An 18,590-nucleotide genomic window follows, 5' to 3' on the forward strand; every position below is an offset into this window, starting at 1 on the left:
CACCCTGCTATGTGGCCCCAGGCAGGCCACCCAGCCCCACTTGCCCTGCACCCTCCCCCAAATAATAATAATAATAATAATAAAAAATGTGCTTCAGTCTTTGTTCCAACACCAACAACTCTGTCGTGGGTGGATCGCATTCTTTATGGTAAGTCCATCGCAAAAGTTACTTCCATATTTTTCCAATGTTGCCATTGCTGATTGCAACTCCCTCCTTTCATATTTCTCCACTACCATGTACTATATTTTCTCTCTCCTTTCACTCTGACTCTGCTGTAGGGTCACTGAGTGGCGCAGCAGACAGATCCCTGGCCCTGGGGCCAAGAGGTCCCGAGCCCCCATACCACCCCTTAGGCCCAGCATCCACCTGGCCCCATGGTCCTGGACAGGCAATCCAATCCCAGCCCCTTCCAAGAAGTAAAAAAGAAAATGTGTTATATCTGACCACTCTCACCCCATGGTCCATCCTCTCCTCCTTTATTCACATCCCAACCCCTTCCCCCTGCTCCCCCCTCCTTCTTACTCCAGATGTCTATACCCCATTGAGTATATTTGCTGTTTCCTCTCCTAGCCATCTCTGATGAGAGCAAAGGTTCCCTCATTCCCCCTTGCCTCCCCCCTTCCATATCATGGCAATAGCTCATTGTAATAATAAAAAAATCTTATTATATGAAATATCTTGGCTTATTCCCCCTCTCCTTTTTCTTTCTCCCATTACATTTCCCTTTTTTTCTATTGACTCCATTTTTACACCATACTTTATCTTCGAATTCAGCTTTCTCCTGTGCTTCAACTATAAAAGCTCCCTCTACCTGCTCTATTAACTGAGGAGGTTCATATGAATATTATCAGTGTCATTTTTCTATGCAGGAATACATGCAGTTCATCATAATTAAGTGCCTCATATTTCCCCCCTCTCTTCCAATCTCCGTGCTTCACCTGAGTCCTGTATCTGAAGATCAAACCTTCTGTTCAGCTCTGGCCATTCCAAAAGGAACATTTGAAATTCCCCTGGTTCAATGAAAGTCCATCTATTTCCCTGGAAGAGGACATTCAGCCTTGCTGGGTAGTTCATTCTTGGCTGCATTCTAAGCTCTCTTGCCTTCCGGTATATTATATTCCAAGCCCTACGAGCTTCCAATGTAGTTGCTGCTAAGTCCTGTATGATCCTGACTGCAGCTCCACGATATTTGAACTGTGTCCTTCTGGCTGTTTGTAATATTTTCTCTCTGACTTGGGAGTTCTGGAACTTGGCTATAATATTCCTAGGGGATGGTTTTTTGGGATCTCTTTCTCGGGGGGATCGATGGCTTCTCTCCATTTCTATTTTGCCCTCTGCTTCTAGAATATCAGGGCAATTTTCCTGTAGTAATTCTTTGAAAATGATGTCAAGGCTCTTTTCCTGATCATGACTTTCAGGTAGTCCAATAATTTTTAAATGATCTTTCCTAAGTCTGTTTTCCATATCGGTTGTTTTTTCAATGAGATATTTCACATTTTCTTCTAATTTTTCATTTTTTTTTTGTTTTGAAGTATTGATTCCTGATTTCTGGTAAATTCATCAATTTCCCTGAATTCTATTCTTTATCTGAAGGATTCGTTCTCCTCAGAGTTTTCTTATCTCTTTTTCCATCTGGCCAATTTTGCTTTTTAAGGCATTCTTCTCAATAGCTTTTTGAACTGTTTTATCCATTTGACCTAAGCTGTTTTTTAGCATGCTATTTTCTTCAGCATTTTTTTGGATTTCCTTGACTAAGCTGCTGACTTCATTTTCATGTTTTTCCTACATCTCCTTTCTTTTCCCAGTTTTTTTCTTCCAACTCCTTCATTTGATTTTCAAAGTCTTTTTTGAGCTCTGTCATAGCCTGAACCCAATTTCTGTTTTGCTTGGAGTCTTTAGATGCAGGAGCTTGTGCTTCCTCATCTTCAGACTGAGTATTTTGATCCTTCTTGGGCTCATGAGCAAAATATTTCTCAATGGTCTTCCTCTTATTTCTCTGCTTGCTCATTTTCCCAGCCTGAGCCTGGTTTTGGGGTGCTTCCTGAGCTTTTGGGACACTCCCACAAGGGTCTCAGTGTGTGAGGCTCTGTCCTCCCTCCTGGTCTGTGAATGACCATAAGCACCTCCCTCTGCCATGGGGCTGAGGTGGGGGGACCCTGGCTGTTCTATGGGGGGGCCTAGGCTGCAATCAGGATCTGAATGTGGTCAGAGCCCCAGAGTCCTGTTGCAGAGGCAGAGGACAGAGCTCTGCAGTCTCTCTCTCTCTTTACTCCCTTCCCTCAGCTCAATGGGCTCATGCCCTGGGGACTCCTGCTTACGGGCTCCGCCTGCTTCTGTTTCCTGGATCAGGGCTGGGGAAAAACCAAGCTGCTTGCTGTGTGCCCTGAGGACTGGGTTCCAAGTGCTCCCTCTGGCAGAGGTCCCCTGCTGTTCCCCCACTTTGTGCCTGGTGCTCCCCAGGGTGCAGCTCAGGAGAATCCGCCGCTGCAGCGGCTCCCAGCTCCCTGGGCCTGCCTCCGGGAGACTGAAGTTCTTTCACTCTGGCAGGCCACCCCTCTGGTGGGCCGCCCCTCTGACCCCGGGGAGTAGAGCCTTTCTGCTCTTTTCCAAGTTACCTTGAGTATGAGAACTGCCTCTCTGGGTCCCTCTGTGCATTCTGTCTCTCAAAAGTTCAGTTAGAGTCCTTAGTTTCACATTTTATCAGAGAGCGCCTAAGACTTGATCCCTTCTTGTCGCCATCTAGAGAAAGGTTAATCTAAAATACTTTTATGATCCTTTTTAATCTCTAAATCTAGGATCTTGTGAATTAATGAATGAAAAAAATTAAGTTTTGTGTGCTAAATTCTATGATTAGTGCTTAGTGGCCAGATGTAAAAGTTAAACCATACCTATCCTAGCTTATACTCAAATGAGGGAGACAGTAAATAGAGGGGAAATGGTGGCCTTAGATGAGGTATTTGGTTTGGGCAGGCACAGGACTAAATGAAATCATAAGTATGCTTTTTCCAGTTAGATGGTATCACTTAGATTATTGTTCCAGAAATTTAACTTAATGATCTGTGTGTATATATGTGTCTGTGTGTATACACTATATGTGTGTGTGTGTATATATATGTATGTATATATATATATATATATATACAAGTATCTATAATTAATATTATGTGCTTTATGAATGTGTTTTACCATAAAACCTGAAAAACTTTACACCTGAACCTTGTTTTATTTAATGTTGATTCTAGTTGTTGACCCTTCCTGTATTCGTTGTCGACCTTTGACTCCAGAGGGTAAAAGGAGGCCACAGGGCAAAGACTTCATGAAATTTCTACCTATGTTTCTTTCTGACAACCCAAATCCTAAATGTGGCAAAGGGTGAGTAACATCAGTCTCTTTCAGTTATCAGGATTCCTTCACTCTCCTAAAAACTATAGATCTTTTGTTTATATGGGCTCTATCATAATTTACCATTTCAGAAATTTAAATGTCTTAAGTATGACTATAAAAATAGTTTTAACCTTATGGATCCCTGAAAAGGGTCTTGGGAACTTCCACTGCTCTGTTTCTGCTACAGTTTAAATAGAAATATTAGCATTTTAGTCTGGATAGCTTTATTGTAGTAATCTTCTTCTCCCTTAGACACTCCTATGCCTATCCCCTGTGAAAATGAGATAGATAAGAAGTAAAAAATTAAAATTAAAATTGCTTGTCTAGGGAAAAAAAATAATAAAAACAGCCAGCATTTACTTATTGACTTAAAACCTTATCTCATTTGATCCTCACAATAACCTTGGGAATACTGGGCTATGATTATCCCCATTTTACAGAGGAGAAAACAGAGGCAGACAGAAGTTAAGTGACTTGTTAAGTGTCACAATTAGTATGTGTCTGATGTCAGATTTAAATTCGAGCCTTATTGGTTCCAGGCCTAGGTGCTCTATTCACTGCATCACTTGCTGCCTCTTGGAATTAATAGCACCTAATTTACATCATATGAAACCAAAACTTTGTAAATTCTTTGCACACTTTACAATGCTATATAAATGCCAGTTATTACTATTATTGTTACGACTACTATTTTCAGTGTTGGAAGTTTAACAAAGACTTATTCTGGGTTTGAAAGTCTGCATGTGTTTGTGTGTATGTGTGTGTGTGTATGTGTGTAAACCTAGATATGTGTATATATGCATACATGTTCTAGATTCCAACTATGTACATATGTGTATATTTTAGATTATCATTAGGAAAGCTAGGACTTTTATGGGAAGTTTAACCTTGCTTCTCCATTTTATTTTTTTTGGAGGTAGAGAAAATATTTTCATGAGTTGCCCCAGATGCCAAGGTAGTATTTTAATGATCATATTTGTTTACCCATATACGTGTCTGAAACCCCAAAACAACAAAGAAAAACTGATTTACATAAAGATTATATATTCTTAGACACTCATTTGTTTCCCCAGCAGTAGTATTTCTAACCCTTAGAATTCACAGCTTGTCCTATCAAACACTCATCAATTTAGATCAGGTGTGACTTAGTCAGTATTTAGGATAATTCTCTATCCAGGATGCCGACCATGATGCTTGTCTGCTCTAGTAACGATCTGTGCTCTTTCCCTCCCAGGGGGCATGCATCTTATAGTTCTGGCGTAATCATCAAAAACAGTTCCACTGAGGTTGGAGCCACGTACTTTATGACTTATCATACTGTGCTTCATACTTCCTCTGACTATATTGATGCCATGAGAAAAGCAAGGATGGTGGCCACTAACATCACTGAAAGCATGGGTCTCCAAGACAAAAACTACCGAGTATTTCCATATAGGTAAGGTTGGACTTTGTCACTCCCTATGCCACAGTTTGTTCATTTCTTAAATCATATTGTTATGGATGGGCACTGTATATCTTGGGGTGTAAGATTATGGTGTCGTGTAGAAAGCTGTCTGAATGGAACCCCAGGACCTAGGTTTTATTCCTATTCTGCTTTTCTTGTGACTTGACCATTAAGTTCTTAAACTTTCCAGGCCTCAAGTTTTCTCTTTTGTAACGGAGGAAGGAGAGGGTTGGACTTGATGGTCTCCAAGAGTCTGTCCAAATTGTCTTGTATTTGGATTATGGCTTTTTTTTTTGCACAATTTGAATGACAGTCAGCAGAGTGCAAGGGAATAAGGGTAGTTCTGCCACTTGCTAGCTTTTGAATGATAGGCAAGTTTCTTGGTAAATGGAGAATATATATTAATATCCACCTGACCTAGGTTCCTGCAAGTATCTAGTAAAATGATATTTGAAAAAGTATAGTGTTTGAGGGCCTAAGTTTTGTTTGGTTTTGATTTGTTTATAATCTCTATAGAGAAGGCGTCCTATGAATGAGAAAAACAGACTGCATTTGTTTGACCAAGTTTCTCATCATGAGGGACACTGTTCAGAGCTCAGTCTGCATGATCTTGTGCAAATCATTTAACCCCTCTGAGTCTTATTTACCTCCTGTATTAAAGAAGATTAGTTTCTAGTATAGATCATTGTTAAAACTACAACAAAAACTTGTCAAGGGTTACATATGGAATTAATATTTTTTATGACTACAGTGTAACCCATATTACCATGATTATAATAATAAATGTAGGGGTGGCTAGGTGGCTCAGTGGCTAGAGCACCAGCCTTGGAGTCAGGAGTACCTGTATTCAAATTTGACCTCAGACACTTAATATTACCTAGCCGTGTGGCCTTGGGCAAGCCACTTAACCCCATTGCCTTGAAAAATCCAAAAAATAAAAATAAATAATAATGTGACATGGGCTGCATGAATGGGTTTTGATGGCAGCTCATGAGGAGCATGGGTTGGACACACCTGGTCTAGATGTTCCCTTAAGTCCTTCTGTGATATAGCCCTTAGAGGAATTGATAAGAACAATCCAAATCCCTCATACACACTTGCCTTAAGTTTACATGTATATAGATGTTGTTTAAGGTTTACAAAGGGCTTTTGTTGCAACAGCCCTGTAGGATAGTGAATTTACCCCACTTTAAGAAAAATAGACCTAAGGTCAGGAAAGTGAGGTACCCAGGATCATAGAGTTCACATCAGAGAAGTAAATAAAACCAGTCTCTCTGCTGGTCCTCAGTCCATTTCCCTGTGGATTGTAGATCATCCCCCCTTCAGTGGCATGTAAGCCATTAAGCCACATAAAGTTCATGTTCCTTTCTGAGCAGCAGACAAATCTCCTTTGGCTGTCCTTAAAATTATTCATTTCTTGTAGGTGATTTGGGAGAAAAGGTGGTATTCTGGGAAACTTTGATAACCACAGCTCAATTTTTACCAAGGCTCCAAATAGACTGTAATATGTCAGAAGTACCACAGGGATGCTCTTTATAAGAATAGGTGGGTTAATTTGGAGCTTTTTTAGTTGTGTGATGGGGACAGGGCAGGGAGTTATCCAAACCTCTAATTTTATTAGCAAAGAGAAGCCCCCCAGAATGAAAATCCCTTTCCCTCTACAGTCACTATTCTGTAACTTCTTAGAGAGCTGTCTACAGAGAGAGACTGACCATGATCACGTAATGACCGAGTCAGTGTCAGGATTCAGCCCAGGCCTTGCTGACTTCTGGCTGCTGTACCACACCGCATCTCTTAGGTTTACTTTAAAACAAACAAACATATTCTAAATAACTCTTAAACTTCTCTGATTCACTGATTTGGTGTCAAATCAGTCTTCTTAAGACTAAAGTTTGAGCTTAATTATCTTAGGAAAACACCTCAACTGTTTGTATTTAAAGAATAGTCTGAGGGACTGCTAGGTGGTGCAGTGGATAAAGCACTGGCCCTGGAGTCAAGAGTACCTGAATTCAAATCCAGTCTCAGATACTTAATAATTACCTAGCTGTGTGGCCTTGGGCAAGCCACTTAACCCCATTTCCCTTGGGAAAAAAAAAAAAGAATAGTCTAAGGGGGCAGGTAGAAGGCACAGTGGATAGAGAGCACCAGCCTGGAGTCAGGAGGACCTGAGTTCAAATTCACCCTCAGACACTCAATAATAACCTAGCTGTATGACCTTAGCCAAGTCACTTATTCCCTTTGCCTTGCAAAAACAACAAAAAAAGAATAGTCTGTCTTTTTATTGACAGTTAGTAACCTGAAAAAATGGAAAGTGCCTTGGGTTATCTATCAGGCATTGTTAAAACTTTAGCATGTTTTGGTTACTTCCTCTGAAATGTACCTTGTAGAAGAATTAGGAAATTATATCTAAACATTCTATCACAAAAGGTCAAAAACTTTAAATGGTTAAGTTTTTCTTCATTGTACTTTTGTAGAACAAAGTATAACTTATCTGAGTGTCCATTACATTTCTATGTCTTCTCCACACAGTATATTTTACGTCTTCTATGAGCAATACCTGACCATAGTGGGTGACACAATCTTTAACCTTGGTATATCCCTGGGAGCAATATTCTTGGTGACTGCAATACTCCTAGGCTGTGATCTGTGGTCTGCTGTGATCATGTGTGTTACAATTGCTATGATTTTGGTCAACATGTTTGGAGTTATGTGGCTCTGGGACATTTCTCTGAATGCTGTTTCCTTGGTCAACTTGGTAATGGTGAGTTTTGTGTCCCCCGTACCTTGGTACCCACAAATTATTTTTTTAAGTCTTCTTTTCAAGTCTTAAAGTGGGTAAGAGGAGAGAAAACTGCTAGCTCTTAGTAAAGGTAGAGAAAATAATTAAGATATTAGGGTTGGTCAAAAGAGGAATCTTTGAAGAGAGCTATTTAGAAGCATGACTTTTTTTTCCTTTTCCCACTTTGTTCCTCCCTGTATAGGTGCAATTAAATGTGTAGTCACTGATGAATACACATACACACACACACACACACACACACACACATCCAGTCTGCTTTGTAGCAACATTTCTAATTGTTCTTAACAACAAAAATTTCAGCATATGACAGTAAATGTAGTAATTCTTATTTATTCCAGCTCATCACTTCTGTGCTCTTTAAAAAAACAGGATAGTGCAGGGAAGATTTTGAGATTCCCATTAATAGTTCCAACATCCTAATATAAAGCTTAGTTAAGGACTCATCTCATACTTGTTTGATCCATAAGATTAAGATATTGCAAATACATCATCATTTAGAAATGGATCAAATAAAGAATAAGAAAAGTACCTAAGCACTTTAATACCTCTTCTATTTCTATTAGTAATAAATTATATAGAAAAGGCTTAAGCCTGGAGTAGGCCATTTCTGTTGTGGCTTTCAGTAGTTTTCTTGTGGGGTCTTCCTGGCCTCTTAGCAAATACAAATCTAATGCAAAACTGGCCATTAGGATTTTTTTCCAAAGTAATAATGTGATTTGTGGTGCTGGCAGTGTGTATGAGAGATCACGATTGGGTGTGTGTGTTTGTGTGTGTGTGTATGTGTTTGTGTTTGTTGTGTGCAAGAGAGATCATAATGATGGTGATGGTGGTGTGGTGGTGGTGAAGAAGAACTGAAAGGGACACTTAGGGCACATTTGCCTGTTTCAAGTTCCAGATTAAGGGATGGAGGAGTATGTGCATAAGACTATCCATTTTCGGGCTACCCATCATTAAAGTTGGTTTTCATTTCAGAGTTGTGGTATCTCTGTGGAGTTCTGTAGTCATATCACCAGAGCCTTTACAGTGAGCACAAAGGGTAGTCGGGTTGCACGTGCCGAGGAGGCCCTATCCCACATGGGCAGTTGTGTAAGTATCATGATTTCATCCCTTAGGACAACAGGCTGAAATTTCAACATAGCAGGGCAGGGCATGGTCTGTTCTTCCCTATGTGTTCCTATTGCTGATTATGGCATGTATTCACGCCTTTCCTTCTCATCTAGTCTATGTTTGATTTTGTTCCTGCTTATTCATGTGTTGTCTTCCATGTTGGAACATGAGCTCCTTGGAGTAGGGATTTTTTTTCCTTTTCTTTATATTCACAACACATAGCACAGGTTCCCAATGTGCTTCATAGATTCTGTTGATTGAAAAATATTTCAGTACTCACTAATACACAATTAGTAGATTCTTCATTTTGTCTAACGTGATTAAATAAGACCCTACAGCTTGGTTGAAAGAAAGGTATTCATAATTCAGTAGTCAAACCTGAACTCTGGAATTCATTCTATGACCAGAAAACACAAGTCACAGGTTCTTTTCAGATGATGGGGCCAAGTCCTATAAGTGCCCAATAGATGCTTCATTGATAGGTCAATTTTTTTCTATCTAGAGTTTAGATAAAATGGGAACATAAATGATTTGGAGATAGATAAAATACAAATTTTCAAACAGGAAAAAGATGATTTCTCTCTTTTGATTTGGAAATCAATTATATAAAAGTGATCATTGAAGCCATGAGAGTGTGATCACCAAGGGGGAAAGGTAGAACAAAGAGAGCCTATCACAATCTTGGAACCTCCATGTTTGAGGAAGTGGAGATGAGGAAAGAAGACACTTGGTCAAAATATAACTCTGCAGTGTCTTAGAAGTTAGGCAGAGTGATGTCTACAATGTCAAATGCTACAGAGGACAAAGAGCTTAAGAACAGAAAAAAAAATGTAGTAACATTTTAACACTAATAAGCCCCTCTCTACTTTTCACTTCTTCCAGGTGAGTTCTGGCATAAGACCATCAATATGAACTAGAAATCTGGTATCTAATCTCTTTACTAGTGAGGATCACAAGGCCTAGAGATCTAAACTCATGTCTTCTGACTCAACTACATATTCTTTTCATTTGACCCCACTGCTTCTTTCATTACCTTTTCCTTATTTTAGTAATCTTCTAGACCAGCCTGCCTCCAGTCTGTCCTATTCATTCCATCCACCATGCTTGCACTGCTAGCACTAATTTTCTAATGCCAAATTCTGATCACATTTTTCTCCTAAAACTTGATTTTCCATTGCTTATCCCTGTTCCTACTTCCCCTCCCCCTCTTAGCTGGACATTGAAGATCAGGCCACAATTTGATTCCAAAAGTATGATATAGTGAAAAGAGCACTGGACTTCGGGAATGGTGGGACTTGGGATTCATATTCTATCACTATTACTTAACTATCTTGTGCTATCTTGGCAAATCATTTTTACCTTTGGGCTTCAGTCTTTTTATCTATAAAATGCTAGGATAAGACAGCAGATAGTTCCTTCTAGGTTATATCTCATGGGCCTTTTCATATTTATTGCCTGCTATTCCTAACTCATTCAAACACCAGCCAGTCCAGTTGGCTATGCTTTCCATTCTGCCTTTTCCCATTTGCTGCTTCAGGATGCACCATTTTTCATACCTAAGTGGTTAACTCCCAACTGTAGTCCACGTGTCCCCTTCTCCATAAGGTACTCCCTAAACTCTTCCAGGACTAAGTGATTTCTCCCTTCTTGATTCTTTCATACCCGTTTCTAACTCACCCATGCATTTACTTTCTTATGACTTATTTGTGTCACTTCGTTTTCTTCTCTCCTGAACTCTTAAATATATATAGAATAGTATTTTGCTTTTGGTTACCAAGGACTGATTGATTTATCTTTACCTAGTATGAAGCAGTTGTTATCATAGATGCTTCATGTGAATTGTTATCTATTCTATTGCTCATTGAGTCTTGATGCCAGAGACATATAAAAAAATCAATCTATGGCTTAAATTAGAGTTAGGATTGCCAGTGACTTGTAATTGTCTTTGTCATTCTTGCCTCATTGCCTTTGATCATTGAGTAGAATATATTAAATTGAACTTCTACCCTTAAATGACTACTCCTAAGGGAAATATGTGCATTTGAGGCTGGAGAAGAGGGGCACACAGTTGTTTACACTGATTTAATATAAATTGCTTTTAACATTTCTATATTTCCTCTTAGGTTTTCAGTGGAATTACACTAACAAAATTTGGAGGGATTGTGGTGTTGGCCTTTGCCAGATCTCAAATTTTCCAGATATTTTACTTTCGGATGTATTTAGCTATGGTCTTGTTGGGAGCAACTCATGGCTTAATATTCCTTCCAGTCTTACTTAGTTATTTAGGTAAGTGTTCTTATATTGTTTTTAATGGGTATAAAATTAGAAGAACTTGGGTGCTACAGAAGCATTTAAAACTCTATTCAAAGGTTTTACCAGTGGCTTTTTTGATTTTCAGTATTCACTTTAAGGAATTCTCATTTTTACATGAAGGATTTGTTGCCACAACTATATGTGATCTTAAAGCAAAAATTTCTATTAACTCTGCCTGATCCTCTGGAAAGTACAAGAGACTCTGAATGAGACATTGATCAAATTTTGGTTAAATATGACTCCATACCAACTGGAAATGATGAAAGTAAATGATTAGTGAAGAATAAATATGCAGTCAGATCACAACCGCTACAATTAGCTTCCCCCCCCTTTTTTTTTTACTTTTTGGAGCTGAGAATAAGGACATTGAAATAAGAGGCCTTTTTACTGTGATTCTACTCCTGCATTTAACTATTTTCAGGTATTAGGGGTTTAAATTAAATCAGTTTTCCTAATGGAAGTCAGTTATAATTTTGGACTAATTTCCTGTTGAACTAGCCTTAGCAAAGTACGCGAAAAGATAATTAATTTTACTTGATAGCATACTCTTAAGAACTAAAATGAAGTTGGAAAACCAACATGTTCTTTGCCTTCAATGTCAGGTTATGTTTAACTACAAGAGAGTACCAGCCTGGAGTCAGGGAGAGCCAAGTTCAAATTTGGCCTCAAGACACTTAGTAGCTGTGTGGACTCTGGGCAAGTCACTTTGCCTACCTTGTATGAGTAAAATGATTCTGCTGAGAAGAAAGACTCCAGTTTACATCACTATGGTAGAAAACCAATAATTGTGACTTATCTTCTTTCTCCTATAGGGCCATCAATAAATAAAGCTAAAAGTCATGCTGCTCAAGAACGAAACAGAGGCACTGAACGAGAACGGCTCCTCAACTTCTAGTCTTCTGGGTACTGAAAGATCATGTGGTTTAGAATGGGGCAGTCATGATGTTCTGGACGTTATGGTGTTGGTATTCTTACTTTGTGCACTGGACACCAACACTAACACAAAAACAGCTTCAGATGTGGTTTTTTTAAACTCAGGAATGGTCACTTGGATTTGTGCAGCAGCATTATTACTAAAATCTGAATGCATCAATAGGACACTGAGACATTTTGGAGAAACTAGAAGACACATCTAACTTCTCAGCAAGCCAAAAGTGATGGCCAATATTGGTGGGTATGAGAGTAGACTGGCTCACTGCCACTTTTTTTTTTTAAGAAAAAACCAAATCAATGCAATTTTTTTCTTCCTCTACTTTTAGGGGGAATGCCATTCATACAGGTTCTGTATCATATTTTTAGTAACTTTCAAAATATTTTGTGTATGTATATACATCGACATAATGTATGTTCAGTATATATACACACACAAATATATGTACTTTATAACATTTTGTAGTTCAAAGAGCTTTATTAATGCAATAAATTAACTTTGTACAATTTTTGTAAAAACTAGCAAATGACTTCAAAAAGTTGTAGGCTTCATGAGAGCTTGATCTCCAAAAACCTGTTTGAAAAAAGCAACATGTTCATCACAGTGTTCTCCTGCAAAGAAAAATAAAATAAAGACTGTTAGAGGTCACTATTTAGAGGGAGTTGACAGTTTAAAAAAAATGGGGAAAATGAGATTAGAATCAACACTTGCAGTTGATATATATATTTGTGGGATTTTAACTTATTTTCTTTAATAAAATGCTATGTTTTTCTTAGGCTTTGAGCTTCTTTTTCTCTACAAGACACTAATATGTATGATTAAAGTAACTTTACAACTACTTAATATAAAAACCTTCTAAAGCATACCTGCTTTTAACTTTCTGCCTTGACTTGCAAGTTAAAAGTAAAGCCTTCAGCTACGTTATCCATATTAAAGAATAATGAATACCTACACAATTAATTTTCACAAGTTAACCTAGGATACAATTACTGATCAAAGATTCACAGGCTTGTGAACAAAGGCAAAAGGCTAAGATTGTCTGAAATGTTAAAGAGCCTAGGGAATAGAGAGCTTTCAGCTTGGTATAAGAGTACGAAGCTGTTTACCACTGAATATAGAACTAAGGGAATGGGATGGAGTCTAAGTAATCAGTTTGCTCTAAGAAAACAGACTACCCTACAATTTACATTATCTTCTTGATTAATTTTCTATCTAGATGTTTTGCCCTGACATAGCTGCTATCATCAGTCCAGTTGAATTTCTGAGGCCCGTTTTTTTAAAAAATTCTATTATTCAGTTATCTTATAACTGGCATAAAATGTTCTTTATTAGATTAGAATCTTTTTTTTTTCTTTTAAGTAAGTAAATCACTGGTTAGGTCTTTGATAGATCTGTTAGATAGAGATTATGTAATCTCAGAATGGGATTGAAACTAATTTTCAGCATGGCCTTTTTTCTTTTGTTAAGAAAATTTCTCAACTATTTAGAAACAAAACTGAAAAAGAACCCAGAGTTACCAAAGGCATTTGTTTGGGTTTTTTTGCTCTTCATTACCCTTACCTGGCGTGAAATTTGGGCTCCCTCGTAAACGCTGATTTCGTTGTTCAAAAAAGCGGAATATGGTATAGAAAAGCATATTATCTTCAGTTTGTTTTGCAGCATCCAGAAATTTTCGAGCAGAGATGTTGTCATGTCCCCCAATGCCTCGGATAAACCTTAGGGCAGCTAAGACCTGGTGCTTAGAAAGAAGAACTTCTACTATTTCATCGTTGGCTGTGGAAAGCCTCTGAAAGGAGAAAAGAGGTGGCAGAAATGCAAGCAGGGCTTATTCCTGGCTCAAACCTTCCAACAGCTCTATCAATCACCCTTACCTTCAGCATGTCCAGGGACAACTGATGAGCAGGGGGATAAATACTCTCTAGAGACAACAATAGACAGGCCTGGAAGAAAGGTTTTTCAACTTTAAAGTTAAACATAAATATGACTAAGAAATACTTGAAAACAAAAGCTAACCATAAAATCATTAGGTTCTATGACACCTACCAAAGGCTTTGAGTCACTGAGGACATGGTACTGCAGGAACTGATGGAGCATGTAAAAGAGATTGTGCTGAACCAGGGTCTTGATCACAAGTTCATGTAGGTAATGCTACAGAAGAGAAAGTTTAGAAACTGTTTGACCTGAAGGGTTCACCTTGAGCAGGGCAATGATTACAAAAGAACAGACAGGCCAGGGAAGAATGCCCTGCTCTTATTAGGGAAGTGGTCTTAGCATTCTTGAGGTATGTTTGATGCTCCTTTAGTATATCCAGAAGAGAGAATAAAAGATAAGAAGACTAAGCTAACAAATCTTAAATTTTTAATGTGGCACTTAAATTTATAAAATTACTATTTTTTAAATTTGGCAATAAATATTGCTTTAAAAATACCTGAACAGGAATCTGAAACTGGTTAAGAGACCGAATATATTCCATTAGGACTGCTATCACAAACTTGTGAGGCATCTCCTATAATGAAAAAAGAAATATTTATAACTAAAGGAGAACTATCAAATCACAGGTCTGGATCACAGTAAAATACGGAGAAGTGTCATCCTGTTCAATGGACTCATCCATTTAAATCTGGTTTTGCTATAACCCTCTGACTCCAATCCCCTCACTCCTCAAAGAATGATGATTCAGGTGATCATTTTGTCAGGGGACCACTTTCTCAGTTCTGCTAAATTCACCTGATATGGGGAAACCACTCCAGATTCTTATGATTAATTCAAAGTATAGGAAACACAAGTTATATTACCAACTTAATTTGCTTGATTCTTTTATAAATTATGAGAATATGATTTCCTGAACAAAGGACAAACTAAATGAAAATTTTATTTACCTTCTTTTCTGTGAAGACTGAGAGAACATGAGTGTACATATCAGACTGATCAATAACAGCTTGGGTTCGAACAGGTCTTTTTAGAAGGGGATTGCTGCGACTCTGCCCTGTTTCCACTACCTAAAGTAGAGGGAAAAGAACAATTGATAGCTAACCCACTAATTCAAAAGTAAGAGACCCTACCCACAAATAAGCTCAGGATGTAAAGAAAAGAATACTGAGGAGCCTGTGACTCAGCAGCCTAGTAGAATGGGAAGAGGACAGGAGGATCTCCCTGCCAGGATTCCATCCTCCTTTCAGTCCAATTCCTGGCTGGGCGACACTGAGTGAGTCACTGAGCTTTGCTAACACTTCCTCGTCATGAGAGGGTTGAACAAGATGACCATTTTGGCTTTAGAGTTATGTACATGTTTGGGAAAATTTTCAGAAAGCAAGGAGGATAGCCATCAAGTTTAGCTGGAACACAAAATAAACAGTAATGGTATGAGGTAAGATTGGGAAGGTAGGTTAGTACTAAAGTGGAGGGCACACATTTGTATTCTATATATAAGCAGAGGAGACAGCTGACTTGGAAGCCAAGCAAACTAGGCAGAGTGCTTTTGATGCATAGAGTCAACTCTATGATCTTGGGCAAGGACTTAAACCCTCAAAGCAGAGAACCTCCACTCAGAGGAGTCTCCTTGATCTGAGAGCACTCTGTACTAACAAAATTACAATTCATCCCTATTCCCTATGTAGACAATGATGAAGCACTTAAGTATTCTGAAATACCAGAAAATGGACCAGAACTATAGATAAAACAGGTAAATTTAGTGGTAGTGGGAGATAGGAGAACAAGAGTGGGAGGCTGCTATAACAGATGACAAGTAAAGAGGATTTGTTTGTTCTGGGCAGCAAGAACAGGTGGAGATGGCATTTGAGATTGCTGAGGAAGAATGGAAGACATTAAGTGGTAAGGTGGGTTTTCCTCTGGGTTATGAATTCTCATTGTTTTATAGCCACAGTCCACAGTCTGAATTACTGTCTCAGTAGTAACATCTATAAACCTGAAGATTTCCTTGTGGGCTCCACTTCCAGAATGCTGGTGCTACATCCCCATGTCTCAATGGTCTCTTTGTCTCCCACTGATCCCATGTCTGGGATGTCACCTCTGTCCAGGCCTCCCAGAACTATGATCAGATGGCACTAAGCTCTATCCCCTCACTGAAGCTATATTGCCTTTATGAGGACCCTGCCTCTTCAACACAGTGCCTACTAATGGTGTTCTGACCCACAGTTTCACAATCTGACTTTTTTTTATGTGCCCATCATCTTAGTAGGTCAATTAGCTACAAAAATTTTGTTTTTTGCTAATACATATATTCTCTCTCTAAAAATATTTTGGGAATAGGAATTCTACTAAAACCACTGGAAAAAAATTGGTGAGTTATTATCTCTCCTCCTACTCTCATAACTATTTTGCTAGTTTACCTACACTACTTTGCCCCTTCTAACTGTGGGTGCACCAGACCTAAGGTTCTATCTTGGGTCCTCTTTTCTTCTCCTGCCTGATGATTTCATCAGCTCTCCCACAGGTTTAGTTATCACTCTGTATACTTCCCAGATCTACCTTGAGCTCTATTTGCATATATCCTAATAGAGATTTAAAAATGGATGTCTCACAAGTACATACCTGTCCAAAATAGAATTCAGCCTCCCTTCTTTCCTAGCCACAATTCAGAATTTCCCTATTTCCATCCAGATTTGCAGTCCTAGCATTATCCTTGCCGTTCTCCCTCATTCTATATACATCCTGATCTGCTGCCACTTCTTGTTAGGTCTCCATGATCAGTCTCATATCTGTCTATATTTCTACTTGCATAGCCATGACATTTCACCTGGACTAATGGCAATACCCTCTTCCATGAACTCCCTGTCTCCAGCCTCTCGCCCACCTTCTCCAAGCCCCATGGCTGCTGAAGTAATTTTCTGAAAAGGTAGGTCTGACTGTCACCTCCCTATTCTCAATAAACTCCAGTGTTTCCCAATAGTCCCTAAGATCAAATCTAAGGCCCTCTGGCCTTGAAAGTTCTTCACAATCTGCATCCAACTGCCATTTTTATTCATATTATATCCATAATTAGCCCCTTCTATATTTTAGTCAAACAGGCCTTTCTGCTTCTCACATACCATATCCTCACATCCCCCCCTCCCCTAGGCTGATGAACTTTCCCCTCACCTCTGCTTCCTGTCACCCCTCAGCTCCATCAAACTACTCCAGCCAGACCTTAATGAAGTCTTCCTAGATTTCCCCAATAAAATGTAAGCTCCCAGGAGACTAGTTCCATTTCATTTTCATCTTGGTAGCACCAATATCTGGCACAGAGTGGATTCATACTTAATACTTCTTGATTAATTTACTGAATTACAATTTTGTAAATATTTGCTTTGAGTAAACTGACTCATCAATCTGTCAATGGGAGGAAATGGGTTGACTTTGGGAGCTGGATAATAAGAAAGGTCATCATAAACTGTCAGAGAAAGTAGAGAAAGGGCATTCAAATTCCCCAGGGGAAAAGGAAGAGTTTTTCTGGCGACTTTACGGTGAGAACTGGAAGAAAACCTGAGAAAAGAGCTTTGGAGTTTCATTGTGAAAGCTGTTCCTGGTTCTCTCCTTTACAAGGATTTTTTTAATATCTTCCTAAGGAAGAATAGAGGGAAATAATTTTTGCACACTACAGGCTAAGATTGCAGTAATTACAAATACAGAGTGAGACATTAAGATGTGTGAAGAAACAAGTGAAAACTTGCATCAAGTGACACCAATTATTTCAAAGTGTTTTTGTTTTTAATGTCCATGAAATTGAAACAAAGAAGGGAACAAGAAGAAACTGTGAAGCTACAATACAGGAAGGTGCCCCTCTAACTTTTCTGGGCCACAGAGGCTTCATGCCCTGGTGTCGTAGTCCTATTATTCAAGAAGGTGAGGGTGGAACACTTACAGGTCATCTGATGCCACCTGCAGACTCACACTAGTCCTTTCCCCTGATCTTCTCTCTGACATTAACTTCACGTGACCATAAGCAAACTAATCTCTCTAGGCCTCAGTTTCTTCATCTATAAAATGGGGGTGAGACACTTGGGATAATTTATCCCAAAGGGTTGGTGTGAGGAAACTTCCACTTTGTAATCCTTGATGTTCTTTATAAATGAATAGTATTTACAGCAAAGAACTCTGCCCGCACAAGTAAACTGCTTCAGAATTACAAGAATCAAATAACCAGAAAAGATTTACCTTAAAAATATTTAAAAGATAACATACACAACTACAATTTTTTTCTTTTTTTTTTTAAGGTTTTTTTTGCAAGGCAAATGGGGTTAAGTGGCTTGCCCAAGGGCACACAGCTAAGTAATTATTAAGTGTCTGAGACTGGATTTGAACCCAGGTACTCCTGATTCCAGGGCCGGTGCTTTATACACTGCGCCACCTAGCCACCCCAACAACTACAATTTCTATAAAAGAAAGAATACCAGAATTTTGAGGGGAAGACATCAGTGAAAGCTGGTATTAAAAAAAAAATACAGAATATCACAACAGGATATTAAATTCTATGACTGATGCTTTATTTTAATAGATTATCAACTGAAAATAGGAATGAGGAAAACGTATTAATTCAAATTTTCCAATTTATCAAATGTTCATCCATTTCGGCCTTGGAATATAGAGGCACACTATATTAAAAGAATAAAAA

General features: G+C 38.6%; 2 protein-coding genes across 3 annotated transcripts in view; one reads left to right on the top strand and one right to left on the bottom strand.

Annotated features, from left to right (window-relative positions):
* Positions 1-16,475, top strand: part of LOC141497422 (NPC intracellular cholesterol transporter 1) — a 59,937-nt gene extending 43,462 nt beyond the window's left edge. For both annotated transcript variants that reach the window (XM_074200070.1, XM_074200071.1), the window contains exons 20-25: positions 3,244-3,373; positions 4,620-4,820; positions 7,359-7,590; positions 8,602-8,715; positions 10,860-11,022; positions 11,862-16,475. In XM_074200070.1, coding sequence (XP_074056171.1) covers positions 3,244-3,373; positions 4,620-4,820; positions 7,359-7,590; positions 8,602-8,715; positions 10,860-11,022; positions 11,862-11,944 — 923 coding nt within the window. In that variant the 3' untranslated portion in view covers positions 11,945-16,475. The remainder of the gene's footprint in view (positions 1-3,243; positions 3,374-4,619; positions 4,821-7,358; positions 7,591-8,601; positions 8,716-10,859; positions 11,023-11,861) is intronic.
* Positions 12,438-18,590, bottom strand: part of RMC1 (regulator of MON1-CCZ1) — a 30,552-nt gene continuing 24,399 nt past the window's right edge. The window contains exons 15-20 of the mRNA XM_074200073.1: positions 14,860-14,979; positions 14,409-14,486; positions 14,024-14,128; positions 13,852-13,920; positions 13,541-13,766; positions 12,438-12,591 (exon numbers count right to left, since the gene is read on the bottom strand). Coding sequence (XP_074056174.1) covers positions 12,512-12,591; positions 13,541-13,766; positions 13,852-13,920; positions 14,024-14,128; positions 14,409-14,486; positions 14,860-14,979 — 678 coding nt within the window. The 3' untranslated portion in view covers positions 12,438-12,511. The remainder of the gene's footprint in view (positions 12,592-13,540; positions 13,767-13,851; positions 13,921-14,023; positions 14,129-14,408; positions 14,487-14,859; positions 14,980-18,590) is intronic.

This window comes from Macrotis lagotis, chromosome X (assembly GCF_037893015.1).
Source record: "Macrotis lagotis isolate mMagLag1 chromosome X, bilby.v1.9.chrom.fasta, whole genome shotgun sequence".
Classification (NCBI taxonomy): Eukaryota; Metazoa; Chordata; class Mammalia; order Peramelemorphia; family Peramelidae; genus Macrotis; species Macrotis lagotis.